Consider the following 27,306-nt stretch of genomic DNA (forward strand, 5'->3'; position numbering starts at 1 on the left):
GCAGGTTTCATTTGCCGGAGTGCTTCTTTAATAGTTCCTCTTATTTTTCTCTGATAAACAAAGCTTTATTCTGCTCCGCACAGATGAACGCATTGTGCTGCACAGATGCCTCTGTTATTTTTGAATGTTAGTGTCTGAAATCTCTGGCTTGGCAGACGGCATCAGCATAATGTGTTAAGAGGGAGAAGATTTAAGCCATTTAAAGTGCGATGTTGAATGTTTTTTTCCGCTCAGTGCCTGTCCAGGATAGGGGGTTGTTGTACTCGGCGTCTGTTGGACGCGATAAGCGTATAAAGATCAGGTCTTGACCACAAGTATATGTGCCTGGGAGTTTATTACTTTCTCTTTTATTATTTTGTGCTGTATTGCATCCTTGGAATGTTACAATGTTTTATTCCATTGCTGCTATTAGTAGCTGTGGTTTAAGGAGGGCTTGTTGTTGGTTTGGGATTGATTGAAAGTTTTAATAAGCAGGTTAGAAGATGGAGGGAAATCTCTGGTGCTTTTCTCAGGGTTATTGCTGTCCTTTAATCATGAAGCCGCAGCATGCTGCTAAGATCTGGACATTTAAAGTATACTTCGGGTACTTGTAGTCTAAAGCGACATGTATGCAGGTCAACTTGGTACTCTTGAGTTGTCTTTTGGGCTGCAAGTAACCAAAACTATCATGAGTTTGGCAGTAAGGAACTGTGGGTGAAATTAACATAAATGGGCAGGTAACTGGCCTTATGGTTTGGGGACCCTGGTAAGGAGCGTGTTGGGGTCCTTTCACACGGGCGATCCGATCAGATCCGCCTGTCAGTTTTTCAGGCGGACCTGATCTGATGCTCCATGCATCCCTATGGGGCAGCGGGTGTCAGCGGAGACATCTACGCTGACACCCGCTGCTATCCGCTTCCAATCCTGTCCGTGAAATCTGGACGGATGGTGTGATGGTGGCGGGCATAATATCCCTGCCCTTCTCACTAACTCGTGACCAAGAACCAGGCAATCTCACACCCTGCCGTCACTTGCGTAACAATGCCACTCTCAGCTGCACCCGGCACATAGATTTCCCAGCTTTTCCCGGCTGAGAGCGATTGTCACCGGGCTAATTAAGCAATTAACCCTTTTACTGCCACCACCGCTACGTTATGATGAGCCCAGCGGACGCTCGTAATTTTAGAAATACCAATTATGGCTTTAGAATAATCATCTGTAACACGCACTGTCATCACAGACAGGAATGTTCAGAGGATTTATTCTATACAGTAGCACTCTTGAAGAGACAGGTTCGTTGATAGTTTGCATTAAGAGCTTAGGGACAAGATTAACACTTCTTAAAATAAAGTTTAATAATAAAAAGGTTAAAATTGGTGCAAATAAAATATTTACAGAAAAAAGTGTTTCAAAGAAATAGCGACATAATTCTGCAATTTAGAAAAATAAGATAGAATTGAGAAATAAGGATACTTGCATTCAATGTCCTTGATGTTACCAGAGTTCAGAAGCTGAGCCAGTGATCGGTTCTCCACTTGATAGATGTTTCTTCTTGATATTACCATGAGAACTCTCTAACCCTATCTGCCTCTCTCTTTTTCTCTGAGACCACAGGGGGTGTTAACAGAGGTCCCTGACCAATAAACACAGTTGCCATGGGCGGCCCTAAGGTTTACGACAATACCAAGGAACCTCCCGTATAGACAGACTTAGACTTATAACATAATTCATATCTTCCAATATCTACCAGTTGCCTTCTTGAAACTGATAGATTATCTTGCAGCATTTTTTGAATTTTATATCCATAGATACCAAACACAGCCTATCTCATAATAACCTCTGACCCGTAAGGCATCTGACAGCTAGCTTCTATTCTATATGTGATAGGGTGGTCATGCCTGGTCTTAATTCGATCAGTATGACATTTCTCATCCAAATATATACTTATTGTTAATGTGTCATGTTCCTGTCTGCATTTATGAATTGGGTATGGATTGTTAGATGTTCTAATGAACAGCTTGGCTGTTGTGGCATTTACGACACGGCTCTGGTCAGCCTTAATGGATTAGCTCAGATTTACGACCGGCCTGTTCTGGAAGAAACCACATCTGCTAGGATTTCTGTCTGTGCTGAGATAAGGTTTCTTTGAAGGGCCGTTTCTTTGAAGTTGAAGCCCTCTGCATTCCAGGAATTAATTATCTCGAGGAGGGGGCTTTGTGAGTGAGGGGCTTTGTAAACTGTCATGGCTGCTCTGACAAAATGGTTGCTTGCAACAGCTTTCGTATATCCAGCGCAGGATATCATTACAGATGGAAACCCTATTTTCCATCCGTCCAGCGGATCGGATGGGATCAGATGAGAACGGACAGGCGGTCCGTTCTCATCCGATTCTCCCATAGAGGACAGCGGGGAACTGACAGCTCCATCTCTGCACACAGAGCGGCGTGGGAGCTGTCATCCGCCTGCTCAGCAGTGATCGGCTGAATCCCTGAATCAGAGGGATCTTCTTGCTTCTATCGACATCAAGGACGTTTACCTTCACATTCCAATATCACCAGCACTTCCTCCACTTTGCTGTGAGGGGAGTAGCATTTTCAGTTGGTGGCATTACCCTTTGGTCTCGCCTCTACTGCTCTGGTCTTCGCAAAAGTGTTGACCCCGATGCTGGCATTGTTGAGTCAGCGGAGGATCGCAGTACTGAGGTAACTGGATGAACTTCTGTTGGGAGCGGAGTCTCCGACTGCTTTAGTGGAAAACTTGGAGATTATTCTGCGAACTCTAAGGGAGTTTGGTTGGATTCTGAACCTTCAGAAGTCTGCTCTGGTTCCGTCCACAAATCTGGAATATCTGGGTCTGTCTCTGGACTCGGCCTTTGCCAGTGTTTCTTCCTCTGGAAAAACTCCAGAAACTGCAGGAAGCATGTCCACTTCTGTTGTCCAGCAGATGGTCTTCCCTTTGGACTTGCAGGTGGATGCTGGGCCTGATTGTGTCTGCCTTTGAAACCGTTCCGCTTGCACAGTTCCACATGAGATCTCTGCAAAGAGAGATTCTGGTCAAATGGGACAAGAATCCACAATCTATATAGAAAGTCAGATCCGGCTGAGCCAGGGTACAACAGGGTCCCTGATCTGGCACTTCGCCAGGGCAAATCCTTTCTCCCCCTTTACTGGACGGTTGTCCCCACTGATGCCAGCCTGTCCGGGTGGGGAGGTGTACTTGGAAAAGTTTCTGCTCAGGGGGTCTGGATACTGGAAGAATCCAGACTGCCAATCAATGTACTGGAGCTCCGAGCGATCAGAATGTCTGGATCATTGGACGGATCGTCTTTAGGGGTGTCCGGTGCAAATTCAATCGGACAGTGCCACGACTGTGGCCTATGTCAATCACTAAGGGGGCACAAGAAGTGTCCTGGTGGCTCGGGAAGTAGTCAGCAATCTAAGGTGGGCAAAAAAGTTTTGTTCCAGCCATCTCTGCTGTACACGTTCTGGGGGTGAATAATTGGCAGGCGGATTACCTCAGTCGACAGCTGTTGGACCAGGGGGAATGGCCACTTCATTCGAAGATGTTTCATCAGTTTTGCCTCCGGTGGGGGTACTCCCGAGGTGGACCTGTTGGCCTCTATTCCTCAACAGGAAGGTGCAGAGGTTTGTGGCACGGTCTCCGGACCCTCTGGCGGATGCCACAGATGCACTGGTGGCCCCATGGGGTCAGTATCGTTTGATTTATGCCTTTCCTCCTCTCAAGATTCTGCCAAGACATCTGCGCAGGATGGAGGCTGAAGGGATTCCAGTCATCTTAGTGGCTCCAGACTGGCCTCGCCGGTCTTGGTACGCTGGTCTGGTATGGCTGGTCACCAATGTTCCTTTGAGACTTCCTCTCAGGGAAGATCTGCTGTCCCAAGGGCCAATCCTTCATCCTGCTTTAGTCACTGGATTTAATGGCTTGGCTGTTGAAAGCCAAGTTCTGAAAGATAGAGGTTTGTCTGATTTAATGATTCCTCTGCTGTTAAAAGCTAGAAAATCTACCTCTAGGAAGATCTACTATCGTACACGGAAGTCGTACATTGCATGGTGTGAGTCTCTTGGGGTTCATCCTCTCTCTTCTTTTCGGTGGCTTGGATCTTGACCTTCCAACGGGGGGGTTGAGCATCGCCTGACCTTGAGTACTATCAAGGGCCAGGTCTCTGCCTTGGCGGTCTTCTTTCAATGACCATTGACCACACTTTCCTTGGTGCGTACTTTTATCCAGGGAGTTGAACACTTGGCTCCTCCAGTGCGGTCTCCATTGCCGTCTTGGGACTTTAATTTGGTGCTTTCAGTCCTCCAGAAACCTCCTTTTAAAAATCTTAGAGAGGTTACTCTGCTAACGTTATCCCAAAAGGTGGCCTTTTTGGTGGCAATCACTTCTGCGTGCAGGGTGTCGGAGCTTGCTTGGTGATTCACAGAGATAAGGTGGTTCTTTGCCCCTGTCAGCCGTTCCTCCCAAAGGTTGTCTCTTGAATGAAGACATTGTGTTGCCTTTCCAGGCCGAAACATCCGAAGGAAAATGCCTTGGATGTGGTCCGGGGAATTAGAGTTTACCTGGCAGCTACAAAGTCTTTTAGGAAGTCGCTCACTATTTGTGCTCACAGATGGGCCTCAAAGGGTTGTCCGCTTCCTCTGCGACCATGTCCAGATGGATCAGACCGACTGTGATTCAGGCCTATTCCATCAAGGGTCAGGTACCTCCTTTCCCTATCAAGGCGCACTCTACTCGGGCACCCAGTGCCTCCTGGGCCTTCCGTTGTCAGGTGTCAGTGACGCAGGTTTGCAAGCCGGCCAATTGGTCATTGGTGCACACTTTCACAAAGTTCTATAAGGTGGATGTGTTGGCAACTGCGGATGCTTCTTTGGCCGCAAGGTATTTGCAGGCTGCTGTTTAGAGGACTTGATCCTATTTGAGGGTCTTGTTTTTTTTTCAGTTGAGCTCCTGTTGCCTGGTTGGCTACGGTTTAGCCTGGGGAATTTTTTGCTGTTCTCTCCCCTCATGCTTAACACTGCTTTGGGATGTCCCAATGGTTATGAAGATCAAGTGTATGGTAAGTCAAATGGGATGTTTAACTTACCATAAAATTCCATTTCTGTGATGTTCATTGACGGACACAATACCCACCCCTCTGTGGAGTTAATTCTTCAGACACAGCTCGTAACAAAACTGAGTACCTATAGCAGAGAAAGGGAGTACACCCCCTGGGACTACCCATAGCTGTAGTCTGGCTTTTTTCCTGCTTAGTGTCCTACTCCTGTAGGGTACAGTATAACCCAATGGTTAAGAAGATCAGGAGCTGTGTCCGTCAATGAACATAAGAGAAATGGATTGTACGGTAAAACAAAAATCCCAATTTTTTTCAGACCATTCTCTGTAAACCTTAGAGATGGCTGTGTGTGGAAATCCCAGTAGATCAGCAGTTTTTGAAATACTCAGACCAGCCGGTTTGGCACCAACAAACCATGCCACGTTCAAAGTAGTTTAAATCCCCTTTCTTCCCCATTCTGATAACATTTGTCTTCAGCACGTCTAGATGCCTAAGTGCATTGAGTTGCTGCCAGTTGATTGGTAGATTATCAATTTGTGTTACCAAGCAATTGAACAGAGAATATCAATTTCGTATACAATAAAATGCTAAGGTTGCTTATAATATGCCCATCTCCCTGTAAAAATTATCTGTGATTAGTAGGTGCAAAATGTACCTGTAAAAAAAAAAAAAGTATACTTGCCCTACCCGTCTCCCACATCACTGGGCAGCACATCCCCATCTTTCTGAGAAGATTCCTGGGGAATGCAGAGTAGACAAAATCACACGAGAAGACAATCCAGTACGTTGCAAGTGCATCATCTTGTAGGATTTGAGCTGCTCTGGGTTCCCCAGCATCTCACCGGAAATAGTGTGCCGTCATGGGTGAAATAAGGGGTATGACTTGGGTATAAATATTACTTCTCTTTTCTTCCCAGGTACATTTTACATCTATTAACAGATTTTTTTTTCTTTAACACAGTGGCCGGGGCCCCAACATAGTGGGGCTTTGAACAGACAAGGACTCACTGCTCAAGGTGGTGTAATTGCCTGATGACTCACACAGGTGCATGCCCCGGCTCGCCTCCGTGAAAACTTGATAAAAGAAAAGGAATTGGTAGCACTCCAGGTTGAGTCAAAATCCAGATTTATTGACTGGACATCCAAATTATGACAATCGTGACAAGGTAGACACGTTTCACACACTGACTGTGTGCTTAATCATTACGATCATTAGTAATGATTAAGCACACAGTCAGTGTGTGAAACGCGTCTACCTTGTCACGATTGTCATAATTTGGATGTCCAGTCAATAAATCTGGATTTTGACTCAACCTGGAGTGCTGCCAATTCCTTTTCTTTTATCATAGTGGGGCTTTGCTTTGGATGTATTGTAAGGTCTAAGACTGGGCAACAATGGTCTCCTATGAATTGTCACTTTCACCAACAGGGATGAAGTTCTAAACAGACATTCTAGTGTGTGGTTGATTTGGTGCAGTTTTTTTTTTTTTTTTTTGTACATAGTATATCGTTTTCCTCTAATCAGATTAACAAAATGCATCTGGTGGCCATTTTGTTCTAGACATTCATCTTCCCTTCAATGTCTCTGCTCATGTATTCTCCAGACACCTTTGACGAAGGTCACTGATAAACATGTGAGACGAGAATGTTCACAAGACAACCTTCATTCCTTGTCTTAATGAAGTTGTACTCCGATAAGATGGATATCTGGCGATTGTAGGATCTGAATAGAATACTAATACCAGGCTTCAGAAATCTTTCTCATTCTGTTATCAGGCGAGATGCATGTTCACGAGGAAATGGTCCATCCATTTATCATCGTTTTATAAGCTCCTTAACCTAGATTTTCAAGACGTGTGATTATTTCCAAAATCTTCCTTTTATCTATACACAGGAGTCATTTTGTGACCTAGTCCAGTAATTAGCCTACTTATTCCCTGGAAATGAGTGAAGTGCAGACGCAAATGCAGGGTCTAGATTTAGTACAAAATTCTGATGTTCCTAAAATTTTGTAGGACTACAACATTACAAAAAAGCACTCCAATTTGGGGTGCTGAAAAGCGTCTTTCTCAGGACACTCACCAGTTTGCAAAGGGGTTCCCTTTTAACCACTTCTGGAACAGGAGATTTTGCCCTTTAATGACCAGGCCATTTTTTGCGATTCAGAACTGCGTTGCTTTGATTGACAATTGCGCGGTCGTGTGATTCTGTACCCAAATGTCCTTTTTTTTCACACAAACAGAGCTTTCCTTTGGTGGTATTTGATCACCTGTGCGATTTTTATTTTTTGCGCTATAAACCGAGCGAAAATTATAAAAAAAGAAAAAAGACAATATTTGTCACCTTCTGCTATATAACATTCCCCAAAAAAATTTAAAAATCAAATTTTTTCATCATTTTAGGCCCAATTTGTAGTCTTCTGTCTATTTAAAAAAAAAAAAATCTCAATAAGCCTATTTTGATTGGTTTGCGCAAACGTTTTTGCGTCTACAAACTAGGGAAAAGATTTATGTGCTTTTTATTTAATTTTTTTTACTAGTAATGGCGGCGATCAGTGATATTTTTAGCAGGACTGCAACATTGCGGCGGACAGATCGGATCCCTGACTGACATTTCTGACACTTTTTGGGGGACCACTGACATTACATTAATCAGTGCTAAAAAATATGCGCTGTTACTGTAATAATGACACTGGCAGGCAAGGGGTTAACCCAGGGGCAATCAAAGGTTTAAGTGTGAGTCTAGGGGGTGTTTTAGAACTGTGGGGGGGATGGGGCTTGTAATATCAACACAGAGACCTGTGATCCTAAATAGCAGGAACACAGGACTGTGTGTTGATACCAGAGAGAAGAACGGTCTGCTTTGTTTACTTCCCCGCTCTCGAGTAGGCGTGCGCTCCTACACGAGCGCTCCCGCGAACCACCGTACAGATACAGCGATTTGCGGGAACCTGCCAACCTGCCGCCGTATATACAGCGGCTGGTTGGCAAGTGGTTAAGCTCCGTTCACACCAGTGCGTTGCAAAAATGCGCTCAAAATCCTGAGCTATCCCACAATGCACAAAAATGTGCTGCCTCTTTGTGGACATACAGTGGGTCCTTTAATTCTTAACTGCACCCCCATGCATCTTGCAAACAAACGTGCTTTTCTGTATGCCAAAACAAATGGTACTGCAGTACCATGCGTTTGGTTCAGCACAATTTTTTGGAATGGTGCAGGCACCTTTTTATGTACATGCCTTGCACATGGGATTGCTCATTGAAATCAATAAGCTGCCCTAAACATGAAATTCATGCCCACTCGGTTGCACCTCCTACTGTCAATAAGGTTGAAGGCTCCATTCACGCTTGTATGACTCCAAAGTTGCGCCGACTTTGGAATGCAACTTTGACGCAGGTTTAGATGGGTGCAACATAGATATGACTTTGGCTTTGACCAGTGATAATGGACAATTGTTGCACGCAAGTTGCATTGTATAACATTCCGGTATGACTTTCATGCAACTTCTAGGGGTTAACATTGAAATCTATGGCCCTCAAGTTGCATGAAAGTCGGATCAAATTAGTGCATTACCTACTTTGTAGTTGCAGCAACTTTAAGTCGCACATATATGAATGGTTAGCATTTGAAAACATGGGGGACGACTTGTCATGCAAATTTGATGTCCAAAGTTTCATGACAAGTCACACAAGTGTGAATAGAGCCTCAGGTTATGTTCACACCGATCCGACATGAAAGTAGTACGACTTCTGATCCGCCTTTGCCCTGTGACTTCATGTCAGACTTCCATGCGACTTTAATAAACGGGACCTGACTTGAGATGATTGCGACTTGTCCTTTGACCATTTAAAACATGGGTGTCCAACCTTTTGGCTTCTCTGGGCCACATTGAGTGTAGAGAAATTTTCTCGGGCCGCATATAAAATATAGTTAAGGTATATAAGTAATAAAATGCCGCCGTGCCCTTCCCGCGCTGCTGCCTCCAAGCACTAATTTAACACAACTAGAGGATAATCCCTTCCGAGGCAGTCTCTGCCTACAGTCAGTTGGAAGCCGCTGTGGCCGTTTACCCGACTCAACTTCCTTCTTCCCCATCAAAAAAAATAATTTGTCAGGGGGCAGTGGGCCGCATTGCCTGGGGCTCTGGGCCGCATGCGGCAACCATTGCCTCCTGCTGCTCCCAATCAAATCCTGAGAGGAGAGAGCCGGGGGGGGGGGGGCCCTCAATGTGTGTGTCTGTCTGTGTCTATGGATGCACACAGCCAGGCTTGGTAGAAAGCTGCACATTTGCAGGGACTGCGAATCTCAAACCTGCAGGATTTCCCTTGAACCCAAACTTCATCCGTAGTGTTAAGAAAGCCCCCATTGGTTTTATAGATTTTCCCATTAACTACATAAACACAGTCAAGGATTTCGGTTGATACATGGGGGGTGATTTACTAAAACTAGAGAGTGCAAAATTCAGTGCAGCTTGCATGGAAGCCAATCAGCTTCTAACTTCAGCTTGTTCAATTAGGCTTTTCAAACTAGAAGCTGATTGGTTTCTATGAAGAGCTGCACCAGATTTTGCATTCTCCAGTTTTAGTAAATCAACCCTAGTATGTCTGACATCAAGTCCAACCACTGAAAACAGGTAAGACCAATGCACCACTGGAAGACTGTGGACTATGAGTAGGTGGTCTAGGTCCTGCTAACAGATGAGCAGAGCTGAGGCACGCTAGTTTTGGATATGCAGATAAACCAAATGCAGTCAAATTCTGTGGAGCAGTACAAGTGGATTAAGCCGGTGGTACTTGTTTATCAGGCAGAGGGTTTAAACACTGACCTTGCGTTAAAGCGGAGTTCCACACAAAAGTGGAACTTCCACTTTAAGTGCTCCTGACCCCCTGACATGCCACATTTTTTTAGGGGGGGGGGGGTTACCTAGTTTTGACAGGTACCAGCTCCCACTTCCACTAGGGCTGCCTAGTTCTCCTCTTCCCCCTCCCTGGCTGCAATCTTCTGGGACACATCACAGGACCCAGAAGATTGCCTAGCCACTAAGGAAGCACAGCGTGATTTGCGCATGCGCACCCGGCTGTGAAGCTGCAAGCTGTCACAGCCAGGTGCCCACACTTGTGATGCTGGCGCTGCTGGGAGAAGAGGGAGAGAATTGAGGCTCCCGCTGGCCACATCGCTGGATCGTGGGACAGGTAAGTGTGTGTTAAGTCAGCAGCTACACTTTTTGTAGCTGCTGACTTTTAATAAACACAAAACGGTTGGAACTCCGCTTTACAGTTCACTAATACGATCAGGTGTGCACAAAGATCTAAGCTGCACTACAGAGTAGCTCTCCCCATAGGCATAACCCACACACCCTGCTCCAGCAAACCAGTTTGTTTCTGCCTAGAGAAGGAGTAGGACGTGGAAATCGTACATTTCATAGTGTTAATCGCTGCAGCTGCACCCTCACTTGTTTTCTATAGCTAGGATTTTGCCCTTTTTGCAGAAAGGGGTTAAGCAGCGGTTGGTTTTGTGCAATATCAAGGGCCAAGTGTTGGCCTTGGCTATTTACTTCCATCGTCCGTTGGCTACTAATAGCTTGATTCACACTTTTATTCAGGGGGTGCGTCATCTGCCTCCTCCGAGGAGATCCACGTTGCCTCCGTGGGGTCTCAATCTAGTTTTGTCTGTCCTTCAAAAGCCTGCTTTTGATAATATTAGAAAGATTTCTCGGTTTTCTTTGTCGCAGAAGGTTTCTTTTCTGGTGGCGATTACTTGCCTTGCTCGCAGAGTGTCTGAGTTGGCGGCGCTGTCCTGTGGTTCGCCTTATTTGGTGGTCCACAGAGATAAAGTGGTACTCCGACCTAATCCGTCTTTGCTCCCTAAGGTGGTGTCGGATTTTCATCTCAATGAAGACATTGTGTTGCCTTCCCTATGTCCTAAGCCTAAGCATCCCAAGGAAATTGCCTTGCACTCTCTGGATGTGGTTCGGACAATAAGGATTTATCTGACGGTAACTGAGTCTTTTAGAAAATCAGATTCTCTTTGTGCTTACTGATTGACCTCGAAAAGGTTTGGCTGCTTCTGCTGCGACCATATCCAGATGGATCAGGCAGACGATTGTTCAGGCTTATTCACTCAAGGGTCAGGTTCCTCCTTTCCCTGTGAAGGCACTTTCTACTAGAGCACTGTGTGCCTCTTGGGCTTTTTGCCATCAGGCCTCAGTAGTGCAAATTTGTAAAGCAGCGACTTGGTCGTCTGTGCACACCTTTACCAAATTCTAGAAGGCAGATTTCTAGGCATCTTCGGATGCTTCCTTTGGCCACAAGGTTTTGCAGGCTGCTGTTTCATAAGAGAATCATTATTTTTCCTCTTCAGGGGTTTTTTCTTTCATGGGTGAGCTCCTGTCGTTCCTGGTTGAGCTTCAGGTTACCCAGTTGGCTAAGTTTAGCCTTTGGCGTTTACGTTACTATCTGGTTGCGTTCTCCCCACCCCTCATGCCTACACTGCTTTGGGACATCCCAATGGATAAAAAGTATGAGAGCCGCATCTGTCAATGGACAATAGTGAAAACTGTATTTTTGTAAGAACTTACCGTAAAATCCTTTTCTCTGAAGTCCATTGAAAAGTCTGTATAAAGGAAGTAGTAGTAAAAAAAAAAAAAAACTTTTGGGTTTATATAAACATTTTTTGCTTATGAATTCTTCATGGTCCATGTAACTGGGTGGGTGACAGGGTGTGCCTTTTTGCCTACGTACGTTGTGCTATAAAGTGTGCCATTTTTCATCTCCGCAAGTAAAAAGGTATGAAAAATAGGATCAGGTTTTTACTGCCATCTCATGGGAGATCTCTTCAATGGGGAATCAGACAGGAACAGAGTGAAGGGTTAGAACTTCGGTCAAGGGGACCTTGGCTATTAGTGCAACATCTGCTTTAATGCTACAGCATACAATGCCATTTTGTATATTGTACGTTTTTTAAACGTATTTGTTCCAGTATGACTGTGCCCATGTGCACAAAGCCAGCTCTGGTATAGACATGGTGGAGTTTAGACGGAAGGACCTTGAATAGCCTGTAGAGAGTCCTCATCTCAACCCTACTTGAATCCATTTGGGATGAATTGGAATGCCAATTGTGAACCAGATCTTCTTGTCCAAAAACAGTACTTGACCTCAGAAATGCTCTTTTGGCAGAATGGATACAAATTCCCACACACGCACTTTAAAATCTTATGGAAAGCAAAACGAGTGCAAAGGCTGTTTTTTAGAATGGGATGTCCAGCCAGCTCATTTAGGTGTGATTGCCAGGTGTCCACAAAGTTTTGGCCATATAGTGTAACTATCCTGTGTTAAGAACACTTTGGTGGAATGTATCCTTATTTTTGGTTCATTAATAAATGCTTTTATTAAAGGTTCTGGTCTATAATTACATGCAGGGCAACTAATGAAAGCATTGCATGTGACAAATGTGGCTATTGGGTAGTATAGACTTTCCATTGGAGGAAGTGCTGAAAACGTCTGACTGATGGAAGCACACATCACACATGGGAATTGTTGGGTCCAATACTCCCAGGGTAAATGGTTGCCTTTCCTTCATTGGTTAAGCTAGCAAGAAAAGCATGACAGAACCTGGCAGGTGATATAGGAGAAAACCATCAGTTGTCCCACTACCTATCATTCTCATTATGACATAGTTTCTTAGTTTTTTTTTTTTCTTGGTTTGAAATGGACACCACAGTGGCTTCTTTCACTCGCTGACTTCTTAAAATCTTGAGGATTTCTATAGAAAACCATTTAAACTTTGACTTTTCTGCTCTGTACTGCCTTAAAGTTGAATTCCAGGCAAATGGCTAAATACACAGCTAAAAGCTGTCTGAGCTGTTTTACCGGGCAATGGATTACTTTTTCTATTAATTCCTGGAATTTACAGAGCCCTGTCCCCCCACACAGCCTGCATGGTGATCTGGCTTTTTTTTTTTTTGCTGTAGTTAAGTAAAACAACCAAATCTTGCTCCTGTGCCAACTTGTGATTGGACAGTGAATGAAAAGCAGAAAGTTGATGAGCTCATCTTTCTCACTCTGCGCTCTCCTCCTTTTCAGCATGCCCCTTGTTAGCACATGAGCACTGCAGCAAAACTGATTGGCTCCTTGTGCTGCTTTTTCCTTTTCCAGTCTAAGCTCTTCCATGCAAGGGATTGCAAGAGGCCAACTCCAAGCCAGATTTAGGTATTTGCACTAGCTGTGTTAATGTTCCTTATGATTTTTTTGTTAATATTTAAGACATGTTTCAAGTAGGGATCGACTGATTTATCGAGGGCCGATATGCACTTTCCTCGATATATCGGAAACGCCCCCGGAAGTTACCAATATTCTTGCCTTCTTAGGCCGCCTCCCTCGCCTTGGACTGCCTCGTCTGGAGTCGGGACTAGTTTTGCAGGAGTGCATCACAGCTATACACCCACCCAGGGGAGGACTGGGCCAGGGGGCAGGGGGGCAATTGCCCCCTGGGCCACTCTGATGTCCTGTAAAAAGTCTGCACCGCTTCTGCCACAGACCTGCCTAAAGGATTCCTGGTGATGAGAAGTAAAAAGTCTCTGCCACTGTCCTACTGAGTGCAGGATGAAGACAAGGACAGAGCGCAGGCCTCCCTCCCCAGCATGGATGTTGTAAACTGTGTCTGAGCAGAGGCTGGTTCCATGCCCCACTTGAGACTCTCCTCCCTTGGCCAGCCCCAACTGAGCTGTCCCAGTTCCCCCTAGTCGTCCCCTGCTGGCTAGGTTGGGAACCCGGATTCAGCCAGTGAGTAGAGTACCTGGAGCAGGGCTTCAGCCTGGAATAGGAGTGAGGAGGAGGATGGGAAGAGGGAGAATGGAAGGGGGGCCGAGTCGCTGCACCATGGGGATCTGGTCTGTACTTGCCCCCTGGACTTAAAGTTGCCAGTCTGCCCCTGCACCCACCCACAGCAGCCCGGTGCCAGCCAACCAACCACAGGCCCTGTACCAGCCAGCCACCCACAGGCCCTGTGCCAGCCAGCCACAGGCCCTGTGCCAGCCACCCAGCCACCCACAGGCCCTGTGCCAGCCAGCCAGCCACCCACAGGCCCTGTGCCAGCCAGCCAGCCACCCACAGTCCCTGTACCAGCCAGCCAGCCACCCACAGTCCCTGTACCAGCCAGCCAGCCACCCACAGGCCCTGTACCAGCCAGCCAGCCACCCACAGGCCCTGTACCAGCCAGCCAGCCACCCACAGGCCCTGTACCAGCCAGCCAGCCACCCACAGGCCCTGTACCAGCCAGCCAGCCAGCCACCCACAGGCCCTGTACCAGCCAGCCACCCACAGGCCCTGTACCAGCCAGCCAGCCACCCACAGGCCCTGTACCAGCCAGTCACCCACAGGCTCTGTACCAGCTAGCCAGCCAGCCACCCACAGGCCCTGTACCAGCCACCAACCACAGGGTGCCAGACAGCCAGCCACCCACAGGCCCTGTACCAGTCAGCCAGCCAGCCACCACAGGGTGCCAGCCAGCCACCCACCCACCCACCACAGGGTGCCAGCAAGCCAGCCATTAAGCATCAAACAAATTAACATGTTCAGTAACAGATTTGTGTCAAAAATTGTCTTTATTTTTCAAAATGTTAAATGTACAAACTATCTGCCCATATCAGCCAAAATAACGGTATCGCCAATGAAAAACCAATATCGGTCGATCCCTAGTTTCAAGTACAAACACAAGCAGATTTACATCTCCCACACAGGGTTATTGCATTATAGGGTCAGTATTAACTATGTCTAAGAAGCAATTTTGTATTCTATTCGCACATTTGTCATTTTTTTCCTTTGTGATTGACAGAATGGTTGTTCAATATGGTAGCAATAAAAGGAGATGGTTTGCACTTATATTCATATGTTTAAAGGAGGTGAAGGGATCTAGTGGTATCAGACAGTTGCTGGCGCTGATGGACAAGTAGAAGAATGAGACTCTTCACACATTCTTAACCATCATTAAAATCACTTTAAAACAAGCCCTTACTCCCTGCCATAGCTATAGGCATTGAGGAGAATTTAGTCTTTGAAATCCAGAAAATAAATCTGTTTTTCCCCTTGCCTTTTATGCAAAGCAGAATCTGAATGGCCAATAGCATGACAGATGGGGCTGCTTTGTGATCATGTGTATCCAGTTACTGTACCTGGAATGGCAGATGTGGTTTTACATAGAGAGTCCTTGTAAAAGTTGTCCTACAAATGTTTCTTGTTGTGGCTTTTTGGAGCATTATACGTGCTGGCTGTTTAGACTGCTAAGATTCTGCCTTGCATAAAAAACGAGGGGAAAGAAATAGATTTATTTTCTGAATTATGAAGATTAATTTATCTTCACCATATATAGCTATGGAGGTGAGTAAAAGCTTGATTCAATGTGATTTTAATGATTGTTTAGAATGTGTGAATGGTCATGGAGCACCCAATGACAATATGTAATTTCTGTGTATGTAAAGTTTTGTATAACTTAAAGAATAGTTAAAGCCCATCATGTTTTTTTTCTATGTTCCCATCTGGTAGATTTGCTTCAATTCCCATCTACCATACAGGACGGAAAGTGAGAGAAATCCCCACTTGGACACTTGTCCCTTAAAAACGCATCATCATTTTATGATTTCCCTTCTGTTTCTCTTCTGTGAACTGTAACATTTTGGATTTTCTCTCACTTTCAGTTCCAGAACATATAGAGCCCAGCAAGTATCTAATGCAAGGGCCTGCCTGATTGCATACAAGTTAATTGGATAGAATCGATAGGTCCTCATAAAGTTTTGGTAAATGTAATGTTGGTTGTACAGAGATTGTAGGGTAAGATTGTATGGCGAGCCTACTTCTGTACAATGTGATTCCAAGCATTTGGAAATGCTGCTTATTATTAAAGACAATCAAATATACACAGTCAAGGATCTGTTCAGGGACAGCTGGCTGTAGGGGAAAGCCGCTTGATTCCGTCCATTTCACTCATGCTCATTGTCATCTCTTTGTGCCAACAGTGGGAACTGCTATGGTTTGCGATCCTCACCTTCACCTTCTTCCTCACCCTCACCTGGTTTTATTTCTGGTGGGAAGTTCACAATGACTACAATGAGTTCAATTGGTGAGTACACTCAACTGTTTTCTCCAGTCTGCAAAACCATTACTGAACATCTATGAGAGAATTCAAAACAAATGCAGTCCTTTGTATAATACAAAGTACCCTTCTATCATGATCCAGTACAGTCTACTGCAGACTTTCCCAACATTTTCAACACAGAGAAACCCTTAAAGTATAACTAAAGGCAAAACATTTTTTTTTTTTAACAGAGTGGAGAGAGATTAGAACATCAGCCAGTATTTATTTCTGTCTGTTAAGGAGATTCCCCTTCCATATTTGTCCTGTTTACCAGTGGCGGCTGGTGCTCCATGGGTCGGGGGGGCGGCAGCTGTACCTGACCATGGACCACACCAGCTCCAGCCTGCACGGCACACCATAACCGCCCCCCCTCCCCCCCCGGTTGCCGACTCGCTCACCCTGTGCTGCCCCTGGACTGAAATGTGGAGGCGGCGGTGGCTTCCCCCTCAGTTTTCTTTGTGTCCCCCTTCGTTGGTCTGGCTTCCCCAGCGTCTCCTCCCTCCCCCTCCTCCCCTCCCTCTCCTCTTCCTTCGCCAATAGGATGGCTTCTCGTTTCGGCCAATTGGGAAACAGGTCTCAGGATCCACTTCCTGATTGGCCAGGAGGAAAATCTGTGTGACAATAGCGAAAATTCATTCGCTATTGTCACACGACTGGGTGGGCTCAGGGCGCAGCCTGTTAGAGCCTCTGGCTCTAATCATGTGCTTAGAAAAAAAAAAATTCCCATTTGAATCCATGCACCCTGCATGTAGATTAGGGGCTGGACGCATGGATAGGAGGGGCAGCGCCCCTTATGGACGGGCCGCCACTGCTGTTTACTATTATTAAAAGCGAAAGTAAAAGAAAATCTCAAATTTTGTGTTGTCCCCAGAAAAGAAAAGAAATAGAGTGGAAATCTTCAAATAGAGACCCTAGTTCTGGTGACCTGGGGGTCCCCAAAGAATTTGCAGGAAATTCCTCTCACTGCCTGTTTGACTATGGGACAGGAAGTGAAGGGAAATCTCCTTAACGGACACAGATGGCAAAAAAAAATCTAAAAGGGGTTATAACCCTCCCTTACTCCAAGATTGAAAACAAAGTTTTGCCTATATTTTTTTTTTTTTTTCTTTTTTTTTTTTTCTTTTTTCTATAATTCTACTTTAACTTTCAAATCTCAGGGAACCCATGCTAACAAAATGACTTTATCTAAAACTTGTGATACATTAGGGGGATGGTCAGTGGGATGAATGCTTCTTACACTTGTGGTCATTGGGAGGAAAATACCCCCTTACAGATAGCTAAAAAGATCAATGATGTCAGTGGGAATTGTGGGGGCTAGCTGTAATGGGGATCACCTTCCCTAGGAAAAAGCAGTCCAGACGGCAGGTCTTTCTTAAGAGCCGGTTCACATTAGCGCGACTTGTCAGGCGACTTATCCATTGACCGCTACAGGACCCGTTCTAATAGGAGCGACACAAGTTGCTCCGACTTAGAAAAAGGGTCCTGTACTATTTTGGGGCGACCTCGGAGCGACTTGCATAGACTTCCATTATGTGAAGTCCATGCAAGTCGCTCCGAAGTCGTGGTGCAATGTAATGCACAAGTCGCCCCCGAAGTAGTAAGGAGTCGCGTCGCGCTAATGTGAACCGGCTCTTAAAGTCTGACTTGTAGCCAGATTTATTTAAAAGCTTGCATGGAAATCTAACAAAACAGAAAATAAATCCTTGCCATCCAGGGACTAACCAAAGAGTAGAGGTTCCTATCTCATAGGTGAAAGGCTTCTCCCAGTCACCAACAAAACAAACGTGGTGCAAACCTTTTTCCTTACTCTTACAAAGCAATCTCCACATCCAAAGCTCTCCAAGGTTTGTTTCCCTGCATCCCTGGTCAAGAGCAACCTCTTGCTCCAGTCTTTCCTTATTTATATCACCTGCTGCTGGTCACAGGTGGTAGAAAAATCTTGTTCGGAACCCACACTGCCAAGGTGGTCCATAAAACCTGGACCAGATCCCACCTTAGGTTCCCACATATGAAAGCATGTGAGATGATACATAGCACCCCTCAATCACCTCGCCTTTCATAATGTCACAGAACTTACCTGAGAGGTTGACATTGCTCAATGCTCAAGGAACCCCAAGCAACCTCTGGAGGAACCCTAGGTGAGAAACCCTGGTCTATTGCAAGGATGTCAGAAAAAAAAATTTCCCAGGGGCCTTCAGGGAAGGTGGAAGGGTAGAGGAAAGACTTGAAGCTAGAGTTCTGCTTTACATCTGTAGTCAGCTGATCACTGTATATAAATTACAATGTCAGTGACCTTTCAATTTCTAACAGATAAGGGGATGCCATTCACTGCTTGATTGCACACGGTCTTCTGCAGCATTTTAGAATGGTCCATGCCATCGCTTATCAGCTACCACTTGGAATGGGTCATGTGACTGCTCATCACCTGCCATGTAGTCCTAAAAATAGTAAATACAGCATTGAAGGGCCTTTATCTGTAACTGGTTTAACTGAGACAGAAAGTCAACGTGCTTCCTCTCAATGTCTGGGCCTTGCTTTCCGAGCGATCTTGTAATTGAGTTTGTGGCGCTCCTATTAGAATGAGATGTAGTATCATTTCAGAGATGTTACTAGCGGGAGATGGCGTTTGTTCCAGATGGGCGGCCATGAGATAGATGGCCTTTTTAATATTCAGACGCCGCATAACAGCCATACCCTTTGAGTGATGGATACCCAGCGACTCTGTATGTCAAGTGGGAGACGAAAGAGAGCTCATCATGGGGATGCCATCAGGACACCTCCTGTAATGGGCAATGAACTGACTTCTCTGTTATCAGGGATCTGTTGTTTTATTAAAGTGAGACTAAAGCAACTCTATCCTTCTATCCTGGCCATTTATACACATTGGTAGGTTTCTAGTTGTGTGTGTGTTTTGTGTATGTATAGGTTTTTATATACTGTATATATTTAATATTAAACATTTGAAAAACTTGTTCTTCTGTATAGTTTTTAAAGTGTAAAAAAAGTATTTTATTTTGTATAGTGTAGCATTACCCTAAATGGGGCCGCTGGTTATTTTAGTTCACAAGCACGGATGATGATGACTTGGGTTCCTCCTCACAGGTGCAGAAGCTGCCAGCAAACGCACAGTCCAGGCACACTGAAACAAGGATCAGTCTAGGGATTTTTTTTATTTTTTTTTTATTTGGGGGACTTGGATAGGGTGTAGGGAAGTTGTATTGAATATGTGATAAAAAATGGTGCGCTATCCCTTTTAAATAAAGTTTAAATAGTGTTAAGTAAAATAAAATGGTGAAATATTTCATACAAATATGTCTGACGTACATAACATTTCATGAATATACAAAATAAATAATAAAAAAAGTCCATGATCATTAAATTTAGCATGCATAAGGAAGGGGATGTATTCCAGAGACAAAACTATAATCCTTCCACTTCATAAATCACTGGTCCGTCCACATCTGGAGTATTCTGTCCAGTTCTGGTCGCCAGTCCTCAGAAGGGATGTGTTGGAGCTGGAGAGAGTACAGAGAAGGGCAACTAAACTTATTAAGGGATTGTAGGACCTTAACTACGTTGGAGCGTTTGAAGGTGCTTGATTTATTCTCCCTGGAGAAGAGACGCCTGAGAGGGGAGATGATAGCAATTTACAAATACTTCAACGGTGATCAGAGCATAGAAAAAAAAACCGATTTAGTTGCAAGGAATGCATGAGGACACGAGGCCATACAATGCGATTAGAGGATAAGCGTTTTAAAACCTTAGGCTACGGAGGGGGTTCTTTACAGTAAGGGCTACAAGACTGTGGAATTCTCTGCCACAAATGGTAGTAACTGCAGGGAGTATGGCTACTTTTAAAAGACTCTTGGACATATATCTCAAGGACATTAACATTCAGGGGTATGGGGAATGATTCACACCGACACAGGTTGAACTGGATGGACTATTGTCTTTATTCAACTTCAACTACTATGTAAATCTGTGTTAATCCAGGTGTGTCAGATAAGTGCCTAGCGCTCCATATTCAAATGAAGTGCTCCAGTGAAACAAAGTGCTCCTCCCAATAAAAATTCAGGCCTCTTACCAGATAATAGAGATCAAACTGCATTTATGGTATCCATGGGATAGCTGACACACTCGCTATCGGGTATCTCATTGATCAATTGATTCTGTCAATAAGGAATGGCTGTGGTGTCCCCTACTGCTGGAATTGTATCAGCCAAATGCTCCACATCCCTACGAATAATGGCCAGGCATATTATGCGTGAAAAACAAGAAGCCACATAGTGTAATAAAGTTTACAAATCTCTCTTTAATTAATCATTTTAATTAAAAATATTATTTTGAAACTTCATTACTCTAATTGGCTTCTCAATCTTCGTGCATAATATGCTTGGCAATTAATAGTGGGGAAGTGGAGCACCTATCAGATCCAATTCCAGCAGTGGGGACACTGAAGCCATTCCTTATTGACGGAATCAATTGATCATTGATGTATACAGGGCATCCGGGAAGTATTCACAGTGCTTCACTTTTTCCACGTTTTTGTTATGTTACAGCCTTATTCTAAAATGGATTAAATTCATACAAACAATACCCCATAATGACAATGTGAAAGAAGTTTTTTTTTTTTTTTTGAATAATATTTTTTATTAAAGAAATCGACCTTACAGAAAAAATGAACGCATAACAGATACACGTCAACAAATCCAACAATTTGCAAGTACAATGCAATTTTATATCCCAAATGAAAGGATGGAGGTGGGGGGGGGGGGGGGGAGGAAACGCAAAACGGAAGGGGGAGGGGGGGGGGAGAGGAAGGTTCCGACTGAGATGAGAACAGAATCAGGTCAAACAACTGCCAACATTGTCATACAAATTCAACAACCATATCTATCAGGTATCAAGAACTTGATGGGCAGATCGGGATCCACCTCAGTCCTCTCACTTACGAGTTGGGGAGAAGGAAGGGGACACCCCCGTAACCCCCAGTGGGAACATACTTGCCACAGGGGGGTCCCCACCCACTCACCCATCTGTAGGAACAACTCAGGAGGAGTATTTCCAGTACTGCCAGGCTAACCTGAATTTCTTGTAAGACAAGGAGTTGAAAGCTAAGGACTTCTCCATGGCAAAATTAACATTAACAATCTTAACGACTTCAGAAAAATTTGGAATATCAAGAGATCTCCAGCGACGTAGTATCAGCACCCTGGAAGCCAGTAGAATGTGTAACACCATCTGTCTATAGGCGACCGGATAATTGTCCAGTCCCAAATTTAAAAGGGCGAGTTCCTTCTTATGAGGGCGTATAATACCCGTACATTCAGCTATACATCTGAACACTGTGTGCCAAAAGCTAGTCAGGGACGGACAGTCCCAAAGGATATGGGCCAGTGTGCCTCTGTGACCGCAGTTTCTCCAACAGGTATCCGGGATGCTTGGGAAAATTTTTGCCAACCTACTAGGTGTGTAGTACCACCTATTGGAAATTTTCAGCATCATTTCCCAATGCGCTGAGCAATGAGAGTATTGGTAAGTATATGAGAGAGCGTGGGACCACTGAGTCGGGGTGAACTGGAGGTTCAGCTCAGTTTCCCACCTCTGCATTGACAACGTCTTGGGTAGATTGGGTTTTTGGTAAACTATGTCATAAAACATAGAGATACCCTTGGCTGGTTTCCTGACGGAGTTGTAGTGATTCCAAACTTTAAGGGGAATCCGGCTAGTTCTTGGGGGATGCCTTTTAAGAAAGCTATGTACACTGAGCACTTGGAGGAAGAGAGTAGACGGGACTTTTAACCTGTGCATCAGGGCTCGTGGGGTGATCAGAGCATCACTTTCGTAAAAGTGAGAGATCTCGGTAACACCCGAGCGCTCCAAATCAGATGTCCGAAGGGTTGGGAGATATGCTCTTAAGCAACTCAATGGTAGAGAGAAAGAGTGAAGCGGGGCAGACTCCAGTTGCGTCTCCCGGGCGCCTTCCAACCTCCTCCAGGCCATCAGAGAGACCTGAAGAGTCGGAGGCAAACCAGACAGGGACCATGGGATCCAAAGGTCTCCCAGGAGAAACTGCCTCAAGTCGCCGGTGGGAGACAGGTGACGTTCCATAGAGGACCAAGAAGAGGAACCGAGAGGAGCAAACCAATGTTTAAGTTGGTCCAGCCTAGTGGACCAAAAGTACGCTTGAAGATCCGGCAATTTGACACCTCCCATGGATTTGGGAAGCTGAAGAGTGGAGGTAGAAACTCTCGCTCGTTTGCCACTCCAGATAAAGTCTCTCAGTCCTCTAGAGAAGGCCTTCAGGTATTTCCTGGGAAAAGGGACTGGAAGCGCCCTAAATACATAAAGCACCTGAGGCAAAATTTACATTTTGTAAGCTGCCATTCTTCCCCCCCAGGACAATTCCACTTTGGACATAGCTGCCATGGTGCTGTTGAGCTTTTTTATAAGGGGATCTAAGTTAGCGGGAAGAAGTTTAGAGATTCGGGGGGTGATATGTAGGCCCAGGTAAGGGATACTAACCTCTGTCCAAGGGTAGGGGCATAGTGATTTTAACAAGGACACTACTTTCGGGCTGATTCCCATATTAAGCGCCAGGGTTTTAGAAGTGTTTACTTTATGATAGGAGATCTCTCCAAATGCCAATAAAGTGCGGTGGACCGCAGGGAGCGAGCGGGTCGGGTTCGTGAGTGTTACTATAATGTCGTCCGCAAAGAGGTTGACTTTGTGGACCGTGTCACCCAGGCAGAACCCCTCCACCGAGTCGTCAGACCGAATGGCCTCCGCCAGAGGCTCGATCATCAGATTAAAGATGGACGGAGATAAAGGACACCCCTGGCGGGTGCCATTGGTGATGGCGAACGGCATCGAGGTAGTGCCAGAGGTGAGGACTTGGGCCGAAGGGCATGAGTAGAGTGCCAGTAGAGCCGATAGTATACCTCCTGTGAATCCAAACCTCTCCAGGGCCGCACGCATGTACATCCAACTGACCCTATCGAACCCCTTCTCTGCATCCAACGTGAGGAGCAGAGAAGGCGTTTGAGTGCTCTCCGCTACATGGACCAGATTCACTATACGCCTGGTGGCGTCAGAAGTCTGCCTTCCCGGCATAAATCCCATCTGGTCACGGTGTATCAGAAGAGGTAGGACAGTTTGCAGTCGTGAGGCAAGTACTTTGGCATAGACTTTAATGTCACTTTTGAGAAGGGAAATTGGTCTGTAGTTGGCAGGGAAGCTGGGGTCCTTGCCAGGTTTGGGGATGGTCGTGATATATGCGCTAAGCATTTCACTGGGGAATGCTGATTTCTGGGCCGCTTGATTGAACACTGCAACAAGGTAGGGGCTTAAGGTGTCATTATATAACTTATAATACTCATTGCATAGACCGTCCGGACCCGGAGACTTGCCGATAGGCAAGGAGCGGACTGCCTTAGAGATCTCCTCCTCTGTAAATGGAGCGGAAAGGATCTGTACTTGGGCTTCCGTGAGAGAGGGCAGGGACAACCTGTCCAGGAAGGTTTTTATGGCTTCAGGGTCTGGTTGTACTGTGGAGGGGTCTTGTGCCAAATTGTACAGTGTGCCATAAAAGGTTGCGAATTCGTTCGCTATGTCTTTAGGGTGGGTCAATTTGGCACTTGTCTTATGATGAGTCAGATGTGATATACGTGCACATGCTCTTTTTTGTTTAACCCTGGACGCTAAGAATTTACCCGCTTTGTTGGCATGGGCATAGTAGCGGAGGTTAAGCGCCTTCAAATGGCGATCATATCGCTCCAGTAAGTGAGATCGGAGGGATTCTCTTTTTTGAGTCAGAGCTGCGGTCACAGAGGATGTGGGAGAACTTTTGTGTGTGGCTTCCAGGGAAAGGATCTCAGAGAGAAGAGCATCAAGCTTTTGATTATATGCCTTTCGCAGTCTGGCAGTCTGTTGTATACAAATGCCCCTGACAAAAGCTTTATGCGCTCCCCAAAGCGACCAAGGATCAGAGACCGAAGAAGCGTTAAATTTAAAGAACTCACGTATATGTTCAGCAATCACCTTACCAGTAGCGGGATCTTGGAGTACTCTGGCGTCACAACGCCATATAGATGTTCGTTCCCTGGGCCCCGTCTCCTCCACCACTATCTCCACCGCGGCATGGTCTGACCACGTAATGCTTCTAATGGCCGAAGAGGAGACCTTACCCAGCAAAGGAAGATCCGTAAGAATTAAGTCAATACGAGAGTATGAACGATGTCTGGAGGAGTAATGGGAGTAATCCCTTTCCGAGCCATGCTGACACCTCCAGACCTCGTACAGCTGCTCCTTGTGCAACAATAGACCAAGAGAAAGCTTTCGACCCCGGGCGGGCACTGAGGTGTCAAGCGCTGAGTCGACAACAGCATTAAAGTCGCCAAACAACACCAAGTTACCATATATATCTGTGGATATTCTTTGAAGTAACCTGTGAAGGAAACGCTGCTGATGACAGTTCGGGGCGTATACCGCTACAAGAGTCAGAGGCAAGTTGTTGAAGTCACCCCGGAGGATCAGGAACCGACCCTCTGGGTCACAGATCTCGACCTTTAGGGAGAAAGCTACTGTGTCTCTGATTGCAATAAGAACTCCACGTTTCTTCTCAGAGGCGCTGGCAAAAAAAAGGTGCGGGAAGTGTTTGTGAGAGAAGCGAGGTTGTTGAGAGATTTTGAAGTGAGTCTCTTGAATTGATGCGATATCCGCTCGACTGTTACACAATTCAGTCCATAGGGAGTACCTCTTGGCCGGATGGTTTAGGCCATTAACATTTAAGGAGAGAAATTTAATAGTCATGGTGGCTCCAAGTGACAAGTACGGATGTACTGGATGGTAGCAAGACAAGCAAGAAAGAAAAAGGAGAAGCTGAAGTTGCATGACTCATCAAAGGGGCAAAACTCCAAGGGGAACAGTTTCGTATCGGAACCAGAACCAAGGAAGGGGAGGGATCCAACAATGGAAATTAGCACAAAAAAAGACATAAAAAAAAGTCTAACAGCAGGACATACCTGCAACCAGGAGAGAAGGGCCATAGGGAGTATTCACATCCTAGGCCTGGGACTGTGAAGAACACTGCAGGGAGACACTTTCGCTGCTACTCGAACCCTGCCTAGAGTTGGAGCGTTTCCGGGAGATCACTTGCCAATCCCCTTGAATGGGCACGGGGAAAAGATGAGATGAGGCTCCATGTGAAGGCGGTGCATCCATGACGATCCCCCAGCGGCGCAGGAGTGCCATTCCCTCCTCTATGGTAGAAATAGTGACCGTAGAGCCGTTATGGGTGATGGTTAAAAGTGCCGGGTGTTTCCACTTGTGTGGAATGTGGTGGTTCCTGAGAGCCTTAGTAACCGTAGCCAGGTTCCTGCGTTTCTGGAGAGTATGCCGGGTTAGGTCAGGAAGGATCTGAATTTGTGGGTGTTCTCCAGGCATTGCTTGCAGTTGTCTCGAGGCCATAAGTATTTTATCTTTAGCCTGGAAAAAATGGACTCTCAGGAGAACATCACGGGGCAGGTCTTGTGCGATGAATCCGGGTTTTGGGATCCTATGGATCCTGTCAATGGTCAGGTCAGAGGGGGACAGGGAAGGCACCAACGCTGCAAACAGGTCCTTGGCGTATTTCTCCAGGCTTTGGGGTTGAACCGACTCCGGCACCCCCCTGAGCTTGAGGTTATTTCGTCGCGACCTATCCTCAAGGTCAGCGACTTTGTCCTTTAGCCAAGAGATGTCTTCAGCATGCCCATTATGAGCTGCCACTAAGGTGTTGAGGGACAGTGTACACTTATCCATAGACCTCTCCACCGAGTCTACCCTCTCCCCTAGCTGATGAATCTCCCTCCTAGTCTGGGTCAGTCCTTGGACCATGTCCGTATGGAGGGAGGACCATAGGGAGTGCATCATATCCTTCAGTAAAGTTGCCGATATTGGGTGGTCTCCCACAGGAAAGGCCGCAAAAGGATCAGCTGCATGGAAGGCCTGTGGTTGCGGTGTGGTGGGAGACTGGCCGTGATCCATCTGCTCAGCAGGGATGGAGTGGGGGGGAGAGGGCCCTCGCCTCTGCTTCTGCTTGACCGGGCTTCTTGATGAGGGTGAGGGAGGCGTGGAGGAGCCTGATGAATTCCCGCTATCGGGGTTAGCCACTTGCCTTAATGGTGGTGAGTGTCCGTCCCGCCGATCCGCACTGTGTGCTGGAGGCCGCGGCTGCCAGCCGGCGCCATGTTGTTGGAGGCCTGGCATGTTGGAGAGGAGAAATCCATCCATTTTGGTGTGCTGGTGGAAGTGTTTCTTCCCCTTCGCCATCAGCGAGGTGAGGAGAAGCGGCAGAGGCTATTAGACCGCAATTCGTGTCTTCCCGTAGGTCGTTGAGGGCTGAAGTCCCGGGTGGCCGAGCGGAGCTTCAGAGCAGTGCTGCCATCCGCCGCGCCGTACGCCACGCCCCTCAAAGAAGTTTGTTTTGAAATCTTTGCAAATTAATAAAAATAAAAAATCCCATATACAGCCTTTGCTCAATACTTTGTTGAAGCACCTTTGGCACCAATTACAGCCTCAAGTCTTTTTGAGTATGATGCTACAAGCTTGGCACACCTATTTTTGGGCAGTTTCTTACATTTTTTTCTTTGCAGGACCTCTCAAGCTCCATCAGGTTGGATGGGGAGCGTTGGTGCACAGCCATTTTCAGATCTCTCCAGAGATGTTCAATCGGGTTCAAGTCTGGGCTCTGGTTGGGTTACTCAAGGACATTCACAGAGTTGTCCCTAAGCCACTCTTGTTGTTATGGCTGTGTGCTTAGAGTCGTTGACCTGTTGGAAGATGAACCTTCACCCCAGTCTGAGGTCCAGAGCGTTCTGGATCAGGTTTTCATCAAGGTTGTCTCTGTACATTGCTGCATTCATCTTTCCCTCGATCCTGACTAGTCTCCCAGTTCCTGCCACTGAAAAACATGCCCACAACATGATGCTGCCACCAGTATTATACTTCACTGTAGTGATGGTATTGGCCAGGTGATGAGCGGCGCATGGTTTCTCCAGACATGACTCTTGCCATTCAGGCCAGAGTTCAATCCTGGTTTCATCAGTCCAGAAAATTTTGTTTCTCATGTTGTAAGAGTCCTTCCG

At 45.9% G+C, this 27,306-nt stretch overlaps 1 protein-coding gene across 4 annotated transcripts in view; it reads left to right on the forward strand.

Annotated features, from left to right (window-relative positions):
* The window catches only part of GDPD5 (glycerophosphodiester phosphodiesterase domain containing 5), a 362,654-nt gene that overhangs the window by 248,311 nt on the left and 87,037 nt on the right, over nucleotides 1-27,306 (forward strand). For all 4 annotated transcript variants that reach the window (XM_082246656.1, XM_082246659.1, XM_082246657.1 and 1 more), the window contains exon 3: nucleotides 16,062-16,165. In XM_082246656.1, coding sequence (XP_082102782.1) covers nucleotides 16,062-16,165 — 104 coding nt within the window. The remainder of the gene's footprint in view (nucleotides 1-16,061; nucleotides 16,166-27,306) is intronic.

The sequence above is a fragment of the Pelophylax lessonae genome, assembly GCF_965119305.1.
Source record: "Pelophylax lessonae genome assembly, chromosome: 2".
NCBI classification, from domain to species: Eukaryota; Metazoa; Chordata; class Amphibia; order Anura; family Ranidae; genus Pelophylax; species Pelophylax lessonae.